The sequence below is a fragment of the Ictalurus furcatus genome, chromosome 23, assembly GCF_023375685.1.
Source record: "Ictalurus furcatus strain D&B chromosome 23, Billie_1.0, whole genome shotgun sequence".
NCBI classification, from domain to species: Eukaryota; Metazoa; Chordata; class Actinopteri; order Siluriformes; family Ictaluridae; genus Ictalurus; species Ictalurus furcatus.
The window spans coordinates 20,819,824-20,842,748 of record NC_071277.1 but is presented as its reverse complement, the minus strand read 5'-3'; the positions used below and the strand labels follow the sequence as shown (position 1 = coordinate 20,842,748).

Below are 22,925 nucleotides of genomic sequence, written 5' to 3'. Positions count from 1 at the left end.
AACCAGATGATTTAGGAACTGGAGACAAGCAACTGATTCCTCGAAAAACTGCAGGAGAGTTTCCTCATCCTCATTCCACGCTCGTCTCAGTGTCATGTTTATAAACCCACTCACATCTCTCTCTCTCTCTCTCTCTCACCTCACACACACACACACACACACACACACACACACACACACACACACACACACACACACACACAGGTATGTGGTCGAGCTCCTGGGTGTGAGAAAGTTGCTAACACTAATATTATTATGATGATTATTATTATTGATACTGCCAGGAGAGCAATAACGGACACCTAACCACCACGTCACGTCGTCTGGACAACGCTGTGTCACTCATGCGAGCAGAAAAATAAACACACACACACACACACGTCAGGATCCCATGGAGAAGATAAATATGACGTGCTCCCACACAGATGTGCTTCTCTCTCAGGACATCCACACTAACTGCACCACTGCTCACTTCTTTCAGTGGAAAGTGGGCGGGGCTAATGCTAGGTAAAGTCTGTGTAAGCTCCACCCACACCAATCACAAGGCTGAGGTCACTCGATCAATCCTGCACCTCTTTTAATAGAACACTGTACAAGTCTGAGTGACCTAACGAGAGATCATGGTACATTCTGGAAATTTCTCAAATGTGTTTTAAAAAAAAGACCTGAATATTAATGGCTGATAGAAACACGTGAGCTCATCAAAGAGCGCTGACCAATCACAGGCCATGAAGAGACTGAAACACATATTTACAAACTACAAACACAAGACGAAATGACACGATTCATGATCACACACCACCACAGCCCACAGGTTGATTGACAGGAAGTGATGAGTGACATCACAGAAGTTTGACTTATAGAGGCGGGACTTACGCTGGGTCTCACAGTTCCACAATGACAGTGGAAAGAGATGTGGCGGTCCTGTTGTCGTGGCTACCATGCAGCAAGGGGCGGAGTCAAAGATCAAGTCAGTTCACACATTGAGTCATATCCCTTTAAACCTGAATATGACACGTGAATCATTTCCCTTTATTCCTAAATCTGGAGTCACTTCTGAAAATGACTCGTGATTATTTTTCTTTTACACCTGAATCTGGAGTCACTTAATCTGAATATAAACGTGTCTATTTTCACAATCAGATCAGACTTTAATTCAGAAGAAGAAAACACAATCCCTGATTCTGATCTGTAAAAAAAGATACATTTATTATTAGGTGAGCCACAGAGAGGGAAGTGTGTCCTGTCCCCGGCGTGTACTCGAGTGAACAAAACAACCATTGTGTAATGATAGAAACCTAAGTGGACAAAGAATGGCCAAGGAGAATGCAAGCTTTTATAAACGTGTGTGTGTGTGTGTGTGTAACTGGATCTCGGTTTGAGCAGACAGACAGAACCTACTCATAGAGGAAATTGTGTAAAATAGTAATTGTACCTTACTGAAGTCCACCGTGCTGTTCTCTCTGCTCCCTCCGTTCATCCGACTCTCACTGGGTTTACTGTTCTCCAGATTCCCCGGAGCAGAGTGTGGAGACGCCATGAGACCTGAGACACAGACAGGAATACAGAGAGAGACCGAGAGAGAGTGAGACGGGGGGTTAGATGGGGTATAGATGGGGTGTCCCAGCCTGAGAGACAGTGAGAGATAACACTAACCCCACTCCCCCTGTTATTATAGTTATTATCCTCATCATTATTGCTATGACTGGTATTATGACTTTTATAACCGCTGATAACGCACTTATTACTCATAATAATAATAATAATAATAATAATAATAATGTGACACTGGATAACACACATTCATGTTAAGAAAGCAATCTTCCATGAGAGACAGAGTTATTATACATCCCTGTGTGTGTGTGTGTGTGTGTGTGTGTGTGTGTGTGTGTGTGTGTGAGAAACAGTGCAGCACTGGTTATGTTCCACACTCAGTGTGTTAATAATCCCTCAGTGCTGTATAAAACACATCATTCGGTCTGAGTCAAAAGAACAGACACTTTGAGTAAAACATCAAATAACTCAAACACCTGACAGGGGGAAACAGTGTGTACACGGATCAGTCACAGACGAGGAGACATCACACAGCAAGACGCAACCAGACCTGTGAGTGTGTGTGTGTTTTATGTCTGCTGTATCTCATTAACAAGCTTTTTAATTTTTTTTTTTGTACAAACTCAAAGGCGTAATACAGCTTCAGTGTCTCACTGACTCTAACAGGGCAGGAGTGTGTGATACAGTGTTTAAAACTCCAACAATGTGATTTAAACATTCATGCCAATAAAGCACTACTGAACTGAAAGACAGACAGACAGGGAGAGACAGACAGGGAGAGGAAGCCCCACTGGTGTAGCGTTATCTGCCCACTGAGACTGTGTGTACATAGCCAGTGTGATAACGTAAACAAACAGTGATCCCCACACACACACACACACACACACACACACACACACACACACACACACACTGAGTACAAAATTGGCACCTGATTACATCTGAACTAGACTAAAAGTGAAACATAAGACTGAAAACCTCAGAGGGGAAAAATAACTACAAAAAGATAAGAATGAGAGAGATAGAGAGATGAAGAGAGAGAGAGAGAGAGAGAGAGAGAGACATACTGACAGATAGAGAGAAAGACAGTGAGAATGAGAGAGAGTCTAAGAGAGACAAACAGTGAGACAGATAAAGAGGCAGAGTGACAGAGACAGACAGTGAGTGAGACAGTGAGTGAGACAGTGACAGAGAGACAGACAGAGAGACAGTGAGAGAGAAACCCCATGCTAAACACTGGATAATATTTGCCTTCTAAAGGCGGGGCCAGGAGCAGGAAGTTCTGGGCGGGGCCAGCCACCACCCCCTCCGCCTCACAGTCGGCAGGGTCACAAAACTGAGACTCCTCCTCCTCAGGTGGGAACAGCACTACCTGCGGGATGTTGTCCATCTGTCCACCACACACGAGTAGCTCAGGCACCTGTGAGGAGGTGGGGCGGGAGGTAGGGGGCGTGGCCTGTGTGGTGTTCATAGAAGGGGCTGGGCTCAACTGTGGCTGCAGGAAGTTGAGCATGAAGGAGCCACGAGAGTCTCGGGACGCCTGGCAGGTCTGGGGGAGGGAGGAGAGTCTCCTAAGTGAGAGGCGGGAGGCGGAGAGCCCCTCCCCTTTAGGGCGGAGCAAAAGAGGAAGATGAGGATGAATAAAAGATGAACAGAATGAAGGAAGACTAGGCGGAGTTTAGTCATGCACATGAAGGAAAATGCAGTGGAGTGAAATCACATTAAATAGTGGTGGGGTCACGTGCAGAAATATGATACGCGTGCACGCACACGCAAAAATCAGCGCACACACACGCACACACACATGCAAGCAAACACACACACACACACACACACACACACACACACGTGTGCACACACATACACACAGAAATCAGCACACACATGCAAGCAAACACACACACGTGCACACACACATACATAATGTACATACACACAAAAATCAGCACACACACACGCAAGCAAACACACACGTGTGCAAGTCCACACACACACACACACACACACACACACACACACACACACACACACACACGTCCCCATTGTTTACCGCTTGTGTTTGTTGTTTGAGTGGACAGGAAGTAGATGGTCCGAGTGAGAACAGTTAAACCTGTATGTTTTGGGAGCGAGGCTCTGTGTGTAATGATATTTTTACAATGAGGGGTGTACGTGTGTGTGCGTGTCTCACCGTTTCGGTCAAGTAAGTGCGGGTCCGAGTGTTTCTTGCCTATATCAGCGAAGGAGCGCACGAGCGGGATGCGGTTGCTCAGCTTCTTCTCGCTCTGGTGATGATGTCGCTTCAGCACGGCCTCCCGAACCTTCTCCATCAGAGACTCGTCCAGCTGCTGCGACGCCACCATGCTGTCGATGATCATGTCTGAACCCAAAGCACAGGAAAAGAAACACACAGACTCTCACACACCGAGCGGCACTGAGGCGAACGAAGCTACACGCGAAACACGTACCTGCGATCTCGTCGATGGTGTTCGCCCTCATGTCGAGCAGCACGGTGCCGTTCATGATGCAGCTGCGGAGCTCGAACAGGCTGTGGAGCGAGAGAGTGGCTACATACGGCTTACTCCACCTCTCACCTCCATCCTCCACGTCCTCCTCAAACTTCAGCCACCTGCACGCGCGCACACACACACACAAATACATACATGAGTGTGCGTGATACTGGTTATTGTGTGTGTGTGTGTGTGTGTGTGTGTGTGTGTGTGTGTGTACCTGGCCATCTCCTTCCACTCGTACATCTCTCCATTGAGGAAGTGCAGCTCATCCAGCTCGGTGAACAGGTCATGGGGAATGTGCTCTTCATCATCATCCTCAGTGCCCAGAATAAACTGAACCCGCTGAGAAGGAGTGTCTGAGGAAGAGGAGGAGGAAGGCCAATGTTACTCCCTAGAGAATCATGTCCACTATTTAGTGCACTAAATTAGGCAATAATAGGAGTGACCGTCAAAAAATAAAAAAAAACCCCCTAGGTCATTAGGTACATTGTGTGTGTGTGTGTGCGCGCGCACATGAGAGAGAGAGAGAGAGAGAGAGAGAGAGAGAGAGAGAGAGAGAGAGAGAGAGAGAGAGAGAGAGAGTGAGTTACCGTTTGTGGGGGACTCTCGTCCGTCCTCGCGCTCCGAGCCTCTGTCTCTCCGTTTGCGGTGGTGTCTGTGTCCTCGATGTCGATGCCGTCTCCTGCTTTGTCGCCCCAAAGGGACGTGGACCCCGACGTACACGGCTCTGTGACCTAACAACACAACGTACACAAAATAAATAAATCTCTCCATGCGTCTAAACGTAAAGTGACACGATGCGCTCGCGGGTCGAGAACACCGCTGCTAGGCAGTCGGGGAAATGTGGACTATGGAATGTGGAAAACATCTAATGATGCGAATAAAAACACAGCAATAGTATTAAAAAAAGCAGTAACAAGACAGAACCACTGCAGAACAACAACATTTTACGACTCAATGAAGATGTTTATTAGGAATTTCCTCATAAACATGGTGAACATACGGCCTAGCCAAAACGCAGCACCATCAGAGTCAGAAATCCCCTTACATCACCTTTCAGACTGAGCAATGGAAATGGAATGTAATTGGTATGAATAGAACACATTAATAACAACAAACACCACAGCCGGGTAGCAGCACCACGGCCAGTTAGCAGCACCACGCCGGGTAGCAGCACCACGCCGGGTAGCAGCACCTCGGCCGGGTAGCAGCACCACGGCCAGTTAGCAGCACCACGCCGGGTAGCAGCACCACGCCGGGTAGCAGCACCTCGGCCGGGTAGCAGCACCACGGCCAGTTAGCAGCACCACGCCGGGTAGCAGCACCACGCCGGGTAGCAGCACCTCGGCCGGGTAGCAGCACCACGGTGCTTCTCTCCTTCATGCAGAGCTGAATCAGACAGGTTTCATCAGGACACACGAGACTGGAAAACACAGCAGTAGTATGAAGACACACTAATCTGCAGTAATGCGCTCCAACACACACACTTTATCCTCCATAATGGTGCATTATCATGCGCTGGGGTGTGTGGAGGTGTGTGTTAAACCCCCTCCTGAGGTTAAAACGCGTGCTAGGCCACTAATTCCCTGCTAGGATGGGATTAAGGTTGTTCTTTAGACTCCGGGGAAACTCCATCCTCCACAGGTGTGAGCGTGATTTGATTTCCATCCTGATCGCAGTGTCCGTTTCTCTCCACACCTGAGAAACTTCCTGCACAAATCTCAGACTGTTTCCCACTGGGCACTAATCCAGACTGGAATTTTACACACGGATGTTTTATTCTAAATCATTCAATTAAATCTATTTCCTTAAAAGTGAAGAGCACACGAGGTGAAGATCAACTTGCAGCAGAATGATGGGAAGAGAAGAGAATGGAGAAGGGAAGGAACTGCTGATGATCGGAAGCGTGCCACCTCATCGTATGGCGTGGGCGTGTTCCGGCTGCCAGCAGAACCGGTTCTGTTGTATTTAAAGGATGAATATCTGCTCACATTCAGACATGTTTCAAGACGCACAGGATGGAGCTTCACAGTGCAGGTCATTCCACCTGGCTTGAATCCAGCGGAGCTGCGTTTCACTTGCTGAAGGTAAAACTGAAGAACGAGGACAAGCAGGAAGTGAAGACCGCTGCAGTAAAGACCTGGCAGAGCTTCAGCATGGAGGAAACCCAGCGTCTGCTGATGTGTGTGGGTTCCAGACGTCAGGAAGTCACTGACCGCTGTTGATTCGTAACCAAGTAAAGAAAAAAACTAAAAAAACAAAGCATTTAATTTATGATTGTTAGTCAAGTCCGATTACTTTTGGTCCTTTAAAAAGGGGAGGAGCCAGATACAAACAGAGCTGTAGTTCCTACACCTTTCACCCGATCTGGACGTAAATTAAAGCTGAAAGTCTGCACTTTGATCTCATGCTCCGATACACCGTCATACACCGCTATGATAATATCTCCCTCAACGTTTATGGACTGTATGTTTTATAAACTTTACAGACTCTATCCCGTCTGCTGATAAAACACATCAAATATGTAAATAAAATGTAAATGAAAGCAGCAGGACGTCAGCAGCGGGAATAAAGATGATGATGAAGATGACAACGACGGGGATAAAAGCCTCCTTTATATCGGACACAATATCATGACTGTTGTGTCCTGTAGATAAATGTCTGAGCCATGACGTGATCATGTGACCAGGCGTGCCTCAGCGGCCCGGCGTGAGAGGAACACGCTTTCTGATCATGCTGGGTTTGTTCACAGGAATGTTTTATCAGACGCCCATTTTATTACAGACGCCACCTTCAATAACAAACTCGGATCATCCTGATAGCGTGTGTGTGTGTGTGTGTGTGTGCTTATAAAGGGTGTGTTAATGAGCTGATGAGCTACACCAGGCATGTGTTACAGTAGGGATCGCACCTGTGCAGAACGCACACTGATTTTTCTCGTTTAAAGTCGAGCTGAAATGTTCCTGCTCTTTTCCTCAGAGCACCGTTACTCAGACTTTATTATTATTTTAAGTAATTTAGTTCAAAGCGTGATGTAAGAAGCAGGAACGCTGTGACACCGAGTCAAATCAGTTTTAATAACCAACAAAGGGCACCTTTAACTCAATCCTCTCAATCCCTAATAAGCCGTCTCTCGCCTTCTGTGTGTGTGTGTGTGCGTGTGTGCGTGTGTGTGTGTGCACACTTTAGCTGTGGGAAAGTTTTCCGAGAAACTGAACACCACACTGCACTGATTACCGTCTCTGTGCAAAATATTTTATACTAACACTACATTATTAACTGACACACACACACACACACACACACACACACACACACACACACACACACACACACACACAGGCTCAGACAGAGTAAACAGCAGCGTGGGTGCAGGATGAAGTGTGGAGGAGACGGGGATGTGGAGTAAAATAAACAGACTGCAGTGGAGAGCGCCCCCCGGGGCAGAGGTCAGTTACAGCTCCAATACACCACATAAAAATTTTTTTTTAAAAACACACACACAAAAAAAAAAAAAAAAAACCATGGGCTTCACTCCAAAACCAACCGAAAAAAAAAACTACAACAGGAACAAATGAGCGCTGGATATAACTGATATCTAAGTGAGAAAATAAGAGGAAGAAAGCAGCAAGCAGCCGGAGAGCAGCAGTGGTGAGGTGCGAGGGTTAAAGGTGCGAGGGTTAAAGGTGTGCATCAGGATTAAAAACGCTAACGAGCGGTGGTTTTTAATCTGATTGCACCCTCGACGCGACCCGATCACTCCTCTCCCCCTGAGCGGTGCGGTGGTGCGATGCAGGAGTGACTCGTCACCAGAACGGGATTATTTTCCTATAACCTGCTCCCTCTCCAGTCTTCTATTCCTCCCTCTCCACAGAGATCTACAACGTTTCATTTATTAATGAACGACATCACGCTTTTTATCCGTTTATAGTTACATTTAATGTTCAGTGAAACAAGTTAGTTCCTGTTCGCACTTGTGTTCTGGCAGCTATAAACATAAGCAGCTGTTAATAAAGACTATGATGTGGTGTTCTTTAATAAAAACACCACACACACACACACACACACACACACACACACACACACACACACACAAACTGCAGTATAGTAATGAGACGTGATTATGCTACACTTAATGATCTACTGGTTAACTCTAGAACTCTGGTTATAATCGAGTAATCGAGTGAGTCAGGAGGCACGTGACGGTATAACGTGATGAGGAAATCGCCCGTCATCTCTGCGCACGTGAAGCTGTAATCAGCCACATCGGATCAGATGATGATCACACCCGGGATTTAACCCCGTTACACACCTGAGCACACACACACCTCTACACGACATCCCTAGTTAGGGAACAGGAGGAGTGCGCACTACTGCAGCACCCACAGACTCACACGGATTTATATTCGGGTTTAAAACACTTACTTTTCTGTTCACTCAGAAATTCTCTCCACACCTTTTTAAACAGAACTGCACTCAGACAGCGGCAGTGTTCCGTCAGAACACTCTGATCTAGCGGTGCGCGTTTACGGTCCTGTAACGGTAACACGATGAGAATGTTTTTTGGGATGTGTGTAATAAATGGATTTAAATAAAGCTCAGTGTAGAGGTGAGTGTAACCGCTCCTGTTTAATTAGTGAGATCTGGAAACACGGACTAATCCTGCTTAATGCTATTAAAGATCCCTGTGTGTGTGTGTGTGAGAGAGAGGGAGAGAGGAGTCAGCTCAAGGGCTCTGCCAGCATTAACACCAGCACACTCATTCTGTTCCTGCACGTTTCATAAAACATCCAGTGAGCAGTGTAATGACATCATCAATAAGCACCGCACGTAACTAATCGCCCCAAAGTGCACATGAATGCACTAAATATTTAGTCAAAGTGGTACGCTTAAACACGAACGCATGTGTGTAGTGTCACTGTGGGGTGATGTGGTGTAGAACTTCAGCTTATATAGTACAGTGGAGTCTAGTTTAGGACACAGCCACAGGCGGTTGCCATAGTAACTACGGCACGTCCACAGCACATATAGTAGCACTTATTAACATGCATGTACTGAGGCTGACATCACTGACAGAAGTGTTTTGGAGATTTAGGACGGAGCCATGAAGAGACCGGAGCACACACTTGCTAACGTTGTCATGGGATCGGCTGCGTCCCAAACCACACTTTAATGCGCTGAATAGTTTGTCTAAACAGTGCTACGTCATAACTTAGTACAAGTGAGGAACAGTTTTATCGCGCTCGTGAGTTGGTCTGGTTGGTATGGTGGTTTGGGACACAGCCGCAGGCAAAATGGGTTAATAAGCCATTATTAAAACACGGTCACTGGCTGCGTCCTAAACCACAACAAAGTGTTCAATACAAAGCCAGAATAGTTCCAGAAAACATGTTAGGCTAGTGTGTGAGGGGGTGTGGCTTACTTTCAAGCTCCTCCTTCTCAAAGTTAGTATGGATGGTGGAGCTCGTCTTCCCCATGTCCACTACGGCTTCTTCATCATTACCCTGAGAAAAGAGAGAGAGAGAGAGAGAGAGGGAGAGAGAGAGAGAGAGAGAGAGAGAGAGAGAGAGAGGGAGAGATGAACACTTGCAAAAGAATAAACCATGACAGTGTGTGTGAACTGTGTTTATAACAGACTTTTCAGGAAATCAGACCGGTTTAAAGAAGGAAGCCAGAATACCAAGGAACCAGTCACGAGAGGAGGAGTAGTGACCTGAACAGGAAGTAACGACCAAATAAGGAAAGTGCAAAACAAGAAACAGGTGTAATTAGTCAGCAGAAAGTATGAGGCTGCGTCTCATTTCTCTAACGGGTTTCCTTGTTTCCGTTTCTCACTTCTCAGCTCCTGCTTTAGAAGATGTGACACACACACACACACACACACACACACACACACACACACACACACCTCTCTAAACCAGCATGAGTGAGTTAGCACTGCACGCTCTGAAATGATCATCATTCCCGTCCCGTTCGGACGCTACATACTCAGGAACGCCATGTGGGACATCCGAAATGTACCTATACTATTCCTTTTAGAGGACTGTGATTGGTTAACCAATAAACATGGAGAGGGCGGAGCTTAACACACCTTAAACAGTGTGAGAAGTTTAGTGCTTATTAAAGGAAATGAAATGAAGTGCAAACTGACGCTCACGGTTTTATTTAAGATTTATTCATTTAATCATTTCATTCCTCTCATATGACAACTGACGGATTATAAAATCGAGACGTATTTTTTTTCTAATCACAATTAATACAGGCTTCTGCGTAAACGATCAGATAATTAAAGCTCCCGGTGAAGATTAACACCTGCTGAGGAAAGAGTAAAAGCCTGCACGCCTCAGACATGCAGTTAGACCGGTCACTCCTGCTCCCATTCAAACATGGCCGCTGTCCCAGACTTCCTCAGGGCTGGGGTATCGGCTTTCACCCCAAAGGGCAAACACAGAACACTCGCGTACGCAGTCTTGCGTGCACTTTTACGCTCTCTCACACACACACACCATGAGAAACGTACAGAGAAAATAGGCAACCCCCGTATGTGTCTCACATCATCACCCCAGAAATCCTGCATCACTGCCGAGACACACAATGAGCCAATAAACACACACACACACACACACACACACACACACACACACACACACACATGAGAATCAGCTGTATGAGCACACACACTGCTGTACTGCAGAGAAAGAGTTTCCTGTGTGTGAGAGACCAGGCACTTCAATAGCAAAGACCTAAATATAGCAGTTATTTATATCTCAGAGAGAGAGAGAGAGAGAGAGAGAGAACAGAGAGAGAGAGAGTTGTGTGTGTATATACACATTTGCCTATTATTATTATTATTATTATTATTATTATTAACAGGTCATTTCCTAAATATTGGAACGTACTGTTGCCTCGCAGCTCCTATCTTTCCTTGCTCAAAATAATCTCTTCGACCCCTTTCAGTCTGTCTTTCGTCCTCTACACGGTACCGAAACTGCCCTCGTAAGGGTCATCAACGACCTGTTACTCTCTAGTGACTCCGCTTCTCTTTCTATCCTTCTATTACTCCATCTTAGTTCTGCTTTTGATATCGTCTCTCGTGGTTTACTCTCTCCCGTCTGGTGGATATCTGTGTCACGGGTGCTGCTCTTTCCTGTCTCACAGACAGACAGTTCTACATTTCTATGCAGGATTATCAGTCGCCTGCTGTATCTCTGAAATGAGGTGTCCCTCAGGGATCGGTCCCTGGACCTCTACTGTTCACTATATATACACTGCCTTCGGGTCAACGGGTTCACCGTCACGGTGTCAGTCACCGCTGTTATACTGATGACCTTCAACTCTATACAGCTTGTAGATCTTCTCCCGCTCTCCAGACTGGTCCACTATCAGTGTGCATCAATGAATTAAAACTGAGATCATTGTTACCAGAACACCAAGTCTTACTACAAATATCCTCTACGACCTTACCTGTGACATTGCTAGCACTCTCATTAAACCGTCCAGCACTGTCAAATATTCAGGCATCATCTCTGATCCCTCAATCACCTTTGAATCTCACAAACTCTGTTTCTAAAACTGGATTCCTTCACCTGCGACTCGTTCCTCACCTCCGTCTCTTCACTAACCGTAAAGACGCTGAAACACTGGTTCAGGCTTTTATTTCCTCACATCTTGACCACTGCAGCACTCTCCTCATGGGTTTATCTGCCAATTCTACTGCTAGGTTCAAATATATGCTCTCTGTCCATACATCTCGTCTCTCCACTATGGGTGGCAGGGCTTTCAGTAGCACCAACATCTGGAATTCACTCCCTCTGACTCGTCTCAGCATCACATCCATCCCCGAGTTCAAATCCCAACTTAAACGCATCTGTTTTCTCAGTGTGAAGATTCAGAATATGGAACATTGGAAGCAGGAAAAATGGGCAAGTGTAAGGATCTGAGTGACTCTGACAAGGGCCAAATTGTGATGTCTAGACGTCTGGGTCAGAGCTTCTCCAAAACGGCAAGTGTTGTGGGGTGTTCCCGGTATGCAGTGATTAGTACCTACCAAAAGTGGTCCAAGGAAGGACAATCGGTGAACCAGCAACAGGGTCATGGGCTCCCAAGGCTCTCCTGTGTGGGGAGAGAAGGCTAGCCCATGTGGTCCGATCCCACAGAAGATCTACTGCAGCACAAATTGCTGAAAAAGTTCACGCTTGCTGTGTATGGATCTGTGTAGCCGCAGAGCGGTCAGAGTAACCATGCTGACTCCCTGTGCACCACCGAAACGCCTTTAATGGGCACGTGAGCATCAGAACTGGACCATGGAGTAATGGAAGAAGGTGGCCTGGTCTGATGAATCACGTTTTCTTTTGCAACATATGGAGGCCAGGTGTGTGTGTGTGTGTGTGTGTGTGTGTGTGTGTGTGTGTGTGTCGCTTACCTGGGGAAGAGACGGCACCAGGATGCACTATGGGAAGAAGGCGAGCTGGTGGAGGCAGTGTGATGCTCTGGGCAATGTTCTGCTGGGAAACCTTGGGTCCTGCATTCATGTGGATGTTACTTTAACACGTACCACCTACCTAAACACTGCTGCAGCCCGAGTTCACCCCTTCATGGTAACGGTGTTCCCTAATATCAGTGTCCTCTTTCAGCAGGATAACGCTCCCTGACACACTGCACACACTGTTCAGGAACATGACAAAGAGTTGAAGGTGTTGACTCAACCTCCAAATTCCCCAGATCTCAATCCGATCCAGCGTCTATGGAAGGTTCCGGACAAACAAGTCCAATCCACGGAGGCCCGACCTCACAACTTACAGGACTTAAAGGATCTGCTGCTGACGGCTCTGTGCTAGATACCATATTTAATGTTATGTCTGATTGCTGTGTGTGTGTGTGTGTGTGTGTGTGTGTGTGTGAGAGAGAGAGAACACACGTGGGAACAACAGCTGAATGATTTAAAACGTGTCTGCTTGGATGACGTCATCGCTCAGAATCTACTGTTACACCAATAACGCTTCATCCTGAAAATAGCAGCAGTGAGTCTCACACTTCCTGTAACACCGTGAGGTCTCACTCTCGCACACTCACTCGCGCACACTCACTCGCGCACACTCACTCGCGCACACTCACACACTCACTCGCGCACTCACACAAGGTTTATAGGAATTATGACATGCTCTAAATGCTAATTTAATAAAAGCCTACGATACAAACCTCCACAGTTTATTATATAAATATAATAAACATTTTTAAAATTCACTGTTAATATAAAGAGATTATTTCTTTTTGGTGTTTATATTTTGCACTGATTTAAATGTAAAGGGAATCTTATTTTAATCTGAAAACTGTTATGAATTATAACGTGCAGTGAAAACACTGGATTCTGTTCATTTAATCAAAACAAGTATAAAACTGCTTTATTATTATTTTATTTCTGAATAACACTGAAAAGAGTCTTAGCAAATATCATTCAGCTGTCTGTCTGTCTGCCTGTCTGCCTGCCTGTCTGTCTGCCTGCCTGTCTGTCTGTCTGTCTGTCTGCCTGTCTGTCTCTTTCTCTCTCCCTCCGTGTGTGTATGTTTATGTTTGTGTGATTATATATATTTTGTGATGTGTGTATATACATGTGTATGAGTGTGTGTGTGTGAGTGTGTTGTTTCCTGAAGCTGTGTATCAGTGTAATGTTGGTGTGTGATGTGTGTATATATACACACACGTGTATGAGTGGGTGTGTGTGTGCTGTTACCTGCAGCTGTGTATTAGTGTAATGTCGGTGTGTGATGTGTGTGATGTGTGTGTAAGAGAACAGAAAGCAGAAGGCTGAGTGCAGCAGAAGCGTCTCTGTGAGGGGGAGCTGATGCAGTGGATCAGTAAACACACTGAATAATGATGATGAGGGGATAGTAGCTTTGGCCGGCGCTAGGTGATGACATCATCTTCCTGCTGCTTTTCATGATGAGAAGAGTCTCAATGTAAGGAGGATTTTTACACTCTGCACATTTACACACAGCACTGACCCCCCCCAAACTACACACACACACACACACACACACACACACACACACACACACACACACACACACAAATCCCCCACAAATCCCCCTTCCATCACCACACTGACCCTGCTCACGTTCACACACAGGCAGACAGATGAGGAGAGACCAAGAGACAGACAGCGCGAGAGACAGACAGCGCGAGAGACAGACAGCGCGAGAGACAGACAGCGCGAGAGACAGACAGCGCGAGAGACAGACAGCGCAAGAGACAGACAGAAACAGGCAGAGAGAAAGATAGACGGAGACAGACAGCCCACATCCCTCTGCTGAATCCCTCGGTGTACAAAACATCGGTGCTGTTTGATCTCTCTCTCTCCCTCTCACACACACACACACACACACACACACACACACACACACCCTCATGTCACACTACATTAAACACAACACAAACAAAATGTAACATTTCCTCAGCAGTGTTTGGGACTCCTGAGATGTCTAACACCAAACACACACACACACACACACACACACACACGTTTAATCCTCATTAAAAAGCAGTTTCATACAGAACTGGTGAACTACAGTGTGTTACACAGAGAAACAGCGAATTCACCAAGTCACCATTTTTATATTATACGGCCTAAAGTATGTGCACCCCTGACCCTCACACCCATGTGTGCTTCTTCCCCAAACTGTTTCCACAATGTCTGCAGCAGTGTGTACTGTACTGCACTGCTGTACAGAACGCCTCAGTACGCTGAAGCTGTACAGTTTCCCTTCTCTGGAACCAAGAGGCCCAAGTGGAAATCCTTCCCAGAAGACTGGAGCGCGTTATAACAGCAAGGGGAAGAAATCTGGACTGGGATGCTCAACATGCAGTGATCAGGGGTGCACATACTTTTGGACATATAGTGTAGTTTATAAACTTTCACATGGAGTGTGAAATATGAGGGTGAGTCAAATGAAACGCTTAACTGGTTTATTTTGCATTATTTATTGCAAACTGGTCAGAAAAGCTGAACATTTCTCCGTCTCTCTGCTTTATTACACAGCAGTTACTGACATTATACTGAGACTTTATAAATAAATAGTGCATTAATGGCGTGCACGTAAACAACAACAAGCCCACCGATTCATCCCTAAAATATCAACTCCTTATCGCTCACTAACACTGTAACAGACTCACTAAACATCTCCACAACATCCGTCCAGGAGGAAAACCCACAACACACATCTGCAACCAGCAAACAGAATTAAAACGTCATTTCACATCCCGTTTGTTCCCCGTTATAGCGTCGTTAGTAACGCGTCTTCAAACCACAACACAGCCTGCACTGCGCATGCTCAGACGCCGTGCGCATGCGCAGTGTGGCCGCGTACTATAACACTACAAAGTACAGAAAGATAGTAAGAGGTTTGGAGATGTGTAGCGTGTTCATCTTCATCGTGTTCTTCCTCCCTCTCTCTCTCTCTCTCTCTCACACACACACACACCGTCCCTCTGAACAACTCAACTTCAGCATGTCAGCAACACAACCATCACCATGAGCACATTTTCTCATCTTTTGAAACTAAAACGATGCTATAATTACTCCAGCTCGGGAGTCGGTCCCTGTCACAAAACAGCGCGCGCTCGCGGCTAACTCCCCGAAACACCTCAGAAGAAGTTAATGAAGCGCTTACTGTAGTTAGCAGAGGTTTCATCTGCTCGCCTCGCTCTTCCTCCATTTGTTCGGATGTGAGGCACACTTCTTTCTTCCGTCCCTGTCTCTCTCACCTGATTTGAATACGCTAATTGTGACTCACTGCTCGTTTTTCCCCCTTTTCGTTCAGCAGACGTCGCTATTTATGTGGCAGAGCCAAGCCACGCCCCCTCTGCATGAGTGACAGCCCGGTTGGCCGTTCGCTCGCACGCGGTAGGTCTCTGGGGCCCGCGAGCGTTCCTTTGTGACGTTGCGTGAGGGTGTGCATATTAATGAGGGGGAGGGGCTTTGAAGTAAGCAGCAGCTGAAAGCAGGAAACGGTGAATAAGTGTAATAAATATACGAATATTTTATTATTATTATTATTATTATTAATGATATTTCTCTCACATCTTAAATCGGAACAGAACACAATATTACATATATCTTTAAAAGATATAAACTATAAATATTTAAAGAATGAAAATGCTGTTTTTTTTAATCAACATGATATCTAATCAGTATTATACAGTGTTTCCTAACCGGAGAGAATTCCCCTGAAAACAATGACCTCTCCCTCTTTCTCTCTCTCTCTTTCTCTCTCTCTCTCCCTCTCTCTCGCTCTCTCTCCCTCTCTCTCGCTCTTTCTGTGTGTGTGTGTGTGTGTGTGAGAGAGAGAGAGAGAGAGAGAGATTGACAGAGACAACAGCAGGAGGTTGTTATGACAGTTTAATTTTTCCTTTTGAAGAGAAAAATGATTCATGATAAATATTTTCCACAGATCATGTTATATTATTCACAGATTTATTTCTGTGTGTGTGTGGAGAGAATCACAGGAATAAAAATAAAAATAAAGACAGACACACAGAAACAAACAGAGGGACAGACAGAAACAGGCAGAAACAGGCAGGGAGACAGGCAGGGAGACAGAGACAGACAGAGACAGGCAGAGACAGGCAGGGAGACAGACAGAGACAGGCAGGGAGACAGAGACAGACAGGGAGACAGACAGGGAGACAGGCAGGGAGACAGAGACAGACAGAGACAGGCAGAGACAGACAGGGAGACAGACAGAGACAGACAGGGAGACAGAGACAGACAGGCCAGATGAAATGAAGGCTTTATGCAGTTCTTTAAACAGTTCTGTGTGAAACCCCGTGCAGAGGGAACACTGTTGTAGGGTTCTACAGGGTTCTATATAGAACTTTTAGGGTTCTCTCAGTGGGACCAACCAAATACTCCTTTAGGATTAGAGATTTATCCTGTTTTATAGAGAGTACAACGTCCTGTAGTTTTTACTGTCAACTTTTAATGTCCTTTATTTCTGATTTCATCCAAACTTCTGGTGTGTGTTAGTGTTCAGTGTCGATTACACTCTTTACACCATGCCTGAAAATCATCATCATCATCATCATCATCATGAAATAAATAATAGAAGTGACAGAAGATAATATTTTATTTAAAAAGTGTCTAAATGAGAAAAGAAGTAGAGTAATTAAAATAATATAAAGTGTTTGTATGTCATGGTGTGTGTGAGATCCAGTCCAATATTTTGTGTTGCTCTAAAACTCTAGTTTTCTACAATCTGTGCATCAGTAATGTGTGTGTGCGCGTGCGTGTGTGAGTGTGTGTGTGTGTGTGTGTGTGCGTGCGTCAGTGTGTATCTGTGTTCGTGCGTGTGTGAGTGTATGTGTGTGTGTGCGTGTGTGTGTGAGTGTGTGTGTGTGTGCGTGCGTGCGTGAGTGTGTGTGTGTGTGCGTGTGTGTGTGTGTGTGTGTGTGTGTGCATGCATGCATGCGTGTGTGTGTGTGTGTGCTGTATTATGTAGTAGATTTGTGTTTTTCCCATGTGGAACATTGGGTTAGAGGTGAGCTTAGACTCTTAACAGCTTTATTTCACACTGCGGGACATTTAATCCAGTTTCACTCTCACGTTACACACACACACACACACACACACACACACACAGAGCCCCTGCAGTGTCACAGTGAGGACGTGTGAACCGGTGAAGTTATTTGAATTCAGTTTCGTTATTACGTTAAAGTCCGACGTGGACATTTCGCTGTTACTGAATAAACACTGACACACCTTCCTCTTTAATCACATAAAAACATCTTTATTACGGAGGAATTTAAAAGCTGTGTGAGAAATAAAACTCCGAATATCAGCTTTGTGTGGATACGAGTTCAGTTAAAACCCCGAGCTCACGGAGCTTTACAGAGTCACACAGAGAGACGGAGAGGTGAAAAGTCCATCACTCGCTCTCTTTAATAACGTGTTTATAATATAATCACGTGTTTATAATATAATCACGTGTTTATATAATAACGTGTTTATAATATAATAACGTGTTTATCATCAACAAACTGTTTGGAGTAAACAGCGTCCTGACAGATCAGTGTAGACCACACCCCTCACCCTGACTCTCAGCCAATCAGAACACACAGCGTAATATCGGCGTGTGATTAGTGATGTGATGATGGACTGATACGAGACTAATGTGAGTCTGGTGCGAGTCTGATGCGAGTCTGATGCGAGTCTGATGTGTGTCTGACGCGAGACTGGTGCGAGTCTGATGCGAGACTAATGTGAGTCTGGTGCGAGTCTGATGCGAGTCTGATGCGAGTCTAATGTGAGTCTGATGCGAGACTGATGTGAGTCTGGTGCGAGTCTGATGTGAGTCTGATGAGAGTCTGGTGCGAGTCTGATGTGAGTCTGATGAAAGTCTGATGCGAGTCAGCTCTTCGCTCCATCCGAGTTCTCTGCCAGTTTGTTCAGCACTTCCTGCGTGAGCCGCTTGCTGTAGCGGTTAACCTTGTGGTGTCCGGGCATCCAGCCGAGGAGGAAGCGGTGAAAATCGGTCCATGCGAAGGCGAACATGCCTCTCCACTCGTCCTCCAGCTCGGAGAAGTTCTTCTTCTCCTTCTCCGGCACGGTACCTTTCAGCTCGGAAAAATAAAAGTCCAGATAATCAGGAGCTCTTTTCTCGCACTCGCGCTCATCCAGGCAGCTCCCCAGGAAGTAGATGACGTCCTTCATGCCGCAGCCGCCGCCCACGTACTGGAAGTCCACGGCAGCCACGCGGGAGCCGTCTTTGGAGAAGCAGAAGTTGGCCAGTTTGGCGTCTCCGTGTAAGATGGTTTTAAAGCGGCAGCTGTTCAGGACGGCGTCGATCTCCGGCGCGGCTGCTTTCAGCTTCAGGTCCGTCATGGCCTCCAGCTCATCAGGACGCGTCTCTAAGTGCCAGTACGTCCCCACGGGCCACAGACCGCGCGCTGGGACTCCAAGGAAAAGCCCGTGGAAGTTACCGAGCCAGCGCAGACAGGCTTTAATCTCGCCATCCCTTACGCTCGTCCTCCTCTCCGGGAAGCCGGCCGCGTCCAGATCCTCCAGCACCATCAGCTGCTCCTCGCCGAACGACTGCGCCGCAAGGCATCGTGGGATACGACAGTGCTCATTGGTGCTGTAGTTTTTGTACCAGTGCGTTTCCACCTGATAGGACCGGACCTTGCGGCGGTGAGAGACATCGGTGTCCCGAGACTCTTTAGGAAACATGACGTGTTTGACGACGACCGAGGAGCGCTCGCAGCCCTGCAGGTGAACACGTACGATCTGACCGTAACCGCTCCACAGAGTCTGGATCTTACGGCCCATACGCAGACGCTCCGCCGCCGTGGCCTGTAGGATCAGATCCTGATACTCCTGCTTCATCCTGACAGGAAACACCAGGACGCCGAGTTTCACTGCAAACCAGATTTATACCTCAACATTAACCTGTTCAAATAAATACAAATAAATAAAGGAAAAACTTAAGATTTTATAAAACACGTGACACATGATTTTAAAGTAAACAAGCTCAAATAAATCTTTGAGATATCTTTCAAACATTATCACTGAAATAACAGTTTAATATAAATACAAATCCTTCGGGGTTAGTAGCGTGTTTCCACGCGGTTAGAAAAGCCGCTCACCTTCATAAAGCCCTTATAAACGCTCACAGACGTGTAGAGCCATAAATAAATGAATTTCGATGAATGTAGGGGGAACTTCCGGTGTTGTGTCATATCCTGCGCTTCACTCATATTCACATCCCCACCGCTTCCTGTCGCCGTCTCATAGGATGATTCGGAGAAGAGAAAATGCCGCAGGAACTGTGTAGGTGTCCGTGTATACGCCTGACCCCCGACTGACGTGTTCGCGGAATTTGTGTTTAAAAATAAAACCACAAATTAATCCAGAAGCTTTAAAGTTTGTGTATCTGTAAACGTTGTGATTTTGTGAATTCAGCTGTGTAGGAAAAGCGCAGTCTGTTTAAAAATACGCTAGCAAAAACGTACTAATGTTAGCTAACCGAGCTAAATCAGAATCTAAACAACGACCTCAAAACGATTCATGTTAAATCATATTTAGCTAACTCCATTCAATATAAGCTCAAACAGAATGGTGAGAATTAAACTGATAACATAAAATGAGTATTTGAATTTTTATTGGTTATCGCCTTATTTATAATCAGGCGCATTACAGAGCCTTTTAGATGCAGGGGGTGTAGGATTTGGCGCCACGCGGGATTTCTACAGGCAGCTTCCGGTCTTTAACTTGGGAAATGTAGTTTATTCGCCACAACCGAGAATTACGTTTCTATGCATTTTGAACATTAATTATAATTGTTTATAATAAGTGTCAACAGCTAACACAGAGTCCAGGAAAAGAAATCTGTGTAATTTTCCTGTCAGAAAGGACAGAACTTTATAAAACTCTCCTCCTGACCGAGTTCTGAGTGCAGTTCAGAGTTGATCCACTAGAGGGCAGTGCAGTATTACGGTTCAATTACAGTAAACGGTTGCAGTGTATGTGTGTGTGTGTGTGTGGCAGACAATCTAATGGAGCATGTTAATTTAATCCTGTCTCTCCCCAGAGTTCGCCAAACTGTAGTTTTAATTTAACTGTAATCCTGTACTGCCCTCTAGTGGATCAACTCTGAACTGCAGTATGAACTGCTGAAGAACCTCACGAAGGGTGGGGAGAGAGCTAAAAGAGGAGTGTAAAAATACAGAGAGAGAGAGAGAGAGAGACGAGGGTGTAAAAGAGACGGGAAGAGAGATAAAAGAGGAGTGTAAAGCACACACACACTGCGCCTCGGACGTTCATGTTAAAAAGATTTTATTTCAACAAGTGTGTGATTTTTTTTCTTTTCCCAAAAAAGTACAAAATAAAAACAAGTACATCAAAGGATTAGAAATCACATCAAAGAAACAGAGACACACACTGCGCTTTGATCTTTACATCAATCCGAGCAGTACTGATCTGATATAGATCTGATATTTAAACACACACACACTGAATTAGTCAGACACTGAACACCGAGTCTCTGAGTGAACACTCTCTAGCACAACACTTTACACTTTAAACCTCATACACGGGTTAATCTTATTTATTCTTTTATACAAAATACACCGACGCATGCCAGAAATCAGGGTGTGTGTGTGTGTGTGTGTGTGTGAAGTGACCGGCGATTTCTGAATGATTCAATCTTTTTGAAGCACTCTGTAAAGTAAATCGGGTGAATCAGTTGAATCGATTCACAACCATGCACAAATCTCCTCATCAATTCGCGAATGATTCATTCTTGTTGAACGACTCTTTTAACTGAATCAGATGAATCAATTCGCAAGCACCAGAGAGCAGAACTAGCATGCTGTTTGAGCTGTGTTTCTATCAAACATGTCCTAGATGATTTATAAAATTATTTGTTTTATTTCTCTCACAGCTCAACTAACAGTCCTCAGTTTCTCATTTACAAATCAGAGGCAGTGAATCATGGGTAGTTCATGAATCAAACTCGATTCTTATGATTCTTCTTCAAGATTAAATGTGTGTATGAATGAAGAAACTGTCTTTTTTTATTTATTTTGTCCTCTTTTTTGTTTGTCATGCATTATGATGTGCAGGATCGATGTCCTGATGCTTCATTGAACACGAACACAGACACACACACACACACACACACACACACACACACACACACACACACAAACACTGTACTTTCAATGCACTCATATAATTGAATCATTCTGCAACAACCGCTGCTGTTGAAAGGTCTTTAAAAATTAAATTTACTGCATTATCATCAATTAAAGTCCAATTAAATGGAATATAGACAGTTGATTCATGTGAAGCCGTGAGTGAAGGTTAATATAGCTACTATGAGTCATGAATCAAGTGAATCAAGAGTTTGATTCATTTAAACAGGTACTTCAAAAAAATCTAATCATTCAATTGAATCATATTGCCTATCACTGGTGTGTGTGTGTGTGTGTGTGAGTGTGTGTGTGTGTGTGTGTATGAGTGTGTGTGTAATAAGTGTGTGTGTGTGTGTGTGTGTGTGTGTTTGTGTGTGTGGGGGGAAGGGAGAGGCAAAAGTGGGCAAACAGACTGAGAAAAGGGGGCGGGACCTAGAAGTGGACTCTCATCGGGTGTAAGAGTGAAGGGGTGGGATTATAGACTTTGTGGTCGCGAAGGTGGAGGTGAATCTGTGTGGTTTGTCGTTTGACTTCCCCTCTACATCATGTTGTTCTGCAGCGAGTTTACCTCCGAGGAGTTCTCCTCACCCAGAACCTTGTGGTTCTCGTGTTTTGGAGTGAGTGAGTTCTGGATGTTCAGAGACTCGTCCTCTTTGGGTGGAGGAGACTTCACCGCATCCTCCAGCTTATTCTGGGAGTTAGGATCGTCCTAAAGGGTAAAGAGGATAACCATAAGGCTGTAACAGTAAAACGGGGCTCGTGATTACGTCTAACAAAACCGTCTCCTCAGCCGAGTAGACATGTGCCGAGTGTCTCACGACGTTTTCTATAAATTTGTGCAAAATAGTGACAAAGCGCACTATTAAACACAAACACTGTAAAAAAAATGCCGCTGCGGTCTTAGCTGAGCGTTGTTGTTTTTTTAGAGGAGTGTAATTCAGTCTCAGAAGGACGACTGGTAGCTTGGCTAGAAATGCTGGTACTTTTCGTCAATAAACATGGTAAAGACCCGCCTACTTTAGGAGAAAGACGCGTTTGACTGACATGGCAAACGACCAATCAAAGACCGCAGACTGTTTTAAACAAAACTCTTTTTTATAACTTTTCAACAACTGGATTCCATTAAAAATAATAATGGAGTTCAGTGAGTGTACCTTGCTCTGAAATGCTCAGTCA

General features: G+C 45.3%; 3 protein-coding genes across 4 annotated transcripts in view; all 3 read right to left on the bottom strand.

Moving 5' to 3' along the window:
• Positions 1–1,205: 1,205 nt before the first annotated feature.
• On the bottom strand, positions 1,206–15,869 carry slc4a7 (solute carrier family 4 member 7). Its single transcript, XM_053612020.1, has 7 exons — positions 15,731–15,869; positions 9,487–9,568; positions 4,655–4,798; positions 4,282–4,420; positions 4,020–4,180; positions 3,743–3,931; positions 1,206–1,545 (listed from the first exon to the last, which is right to left on the bottom strand). The coding sequence occupies exons 1-7, from the start codon at positions 15,773–15,775 to the stop codon at positions 1,337–1,339; spliced, it is 969 nt and encodes a 322-aa protein (XP_053467995.1). The 5' UTR covers positions 15,776–15,869; the 3' UTR covers positions 1,206–1,336.
• Positions 15,870–16,447: 578 nt separating this feature from the next.
• On the bottom strand, positions 16,448–19,978 carry pkdc (protein kinase-like domain containing). 2 transcript variants are annotated; one of them, XM_053611647.1, is made up of 2 exons: positions 19,701–19,978; positions 16,448–19,472 (listed from the first exon to the last, which is right to left on the bottom strand). In XM_053611647.1, the coding sequence occupies exon 2, from the start codon at positions 19,438–19,440 to the stop codon at positions 18,466–18,468; it is 975 nt and encodes a 324-aa protein (XP_053467622.1). In that variant the 5' UTR covers positions 19,441–19,472; positions 19,701–19,978; the 3' UTR covers positions 16,448–18,465. The 2 variants fall into 2 exon arrangements, with proteins under 2 accessions (XP_053467622.1, XP_053467621.1); XM_053611646.1 differs by having other exon boundaries at positions 16,448–19,503; positions 19,701–19,977.
• A 2,226-nt stretch (positions 19,979–22,204) lies between these two features.
• cspg5a (chondroitin sulfate proteoglycan 5a) overlaps positions 22,205–22,925 on the bottom strand; it is a 22,991-nt gene continuing 22,270 nt past the window's right edge. Inside the window, exon 5 of the mRNA XM_053610961.1 lies at positions 22,205–22,458. Within this exon, the coding sequence (XP_053466936.1) occupies positions 22,288–22,458 (171 nt within the window). The 3' untranslated portion in view covers positions 22,205–22,287. The remainder of the gene's footprint in view (positions 22,459–22,925) is intronic.

Excerpts from the sequence above, each read along its gene's own strand:
- slc4a7 (XM_053612020.1), bottom strand. The coding sequence starts at position 15,775 with ATGGAGGAAGAGCGAGGCGAGCAGATGAAACCTCTGCTAACTACA. Across the intron at positions 4,181-4,281 it reads GAGTGGAAGGAGATGGCCAG|GTGGCTGAAGTTTGAGGAGG; the intron begins GTACACACACAC and ends GCGCGCGTGCAG. Across the intron at positions 3,932-4,019 it reads CACCATCGACGAGATCGCAG|ACATGATCATCGACAGCATG; the intron begins GTACGTGTTTCG and ends CTTTGGGTTCAG.
- pkdc (XM_053611647.1), bottom strand. The coding sequence starts at position 19,440 with ATGAAGCAGGAGTATCAGGATCTGATCCTACAGGCCACGGCGGCGGAG.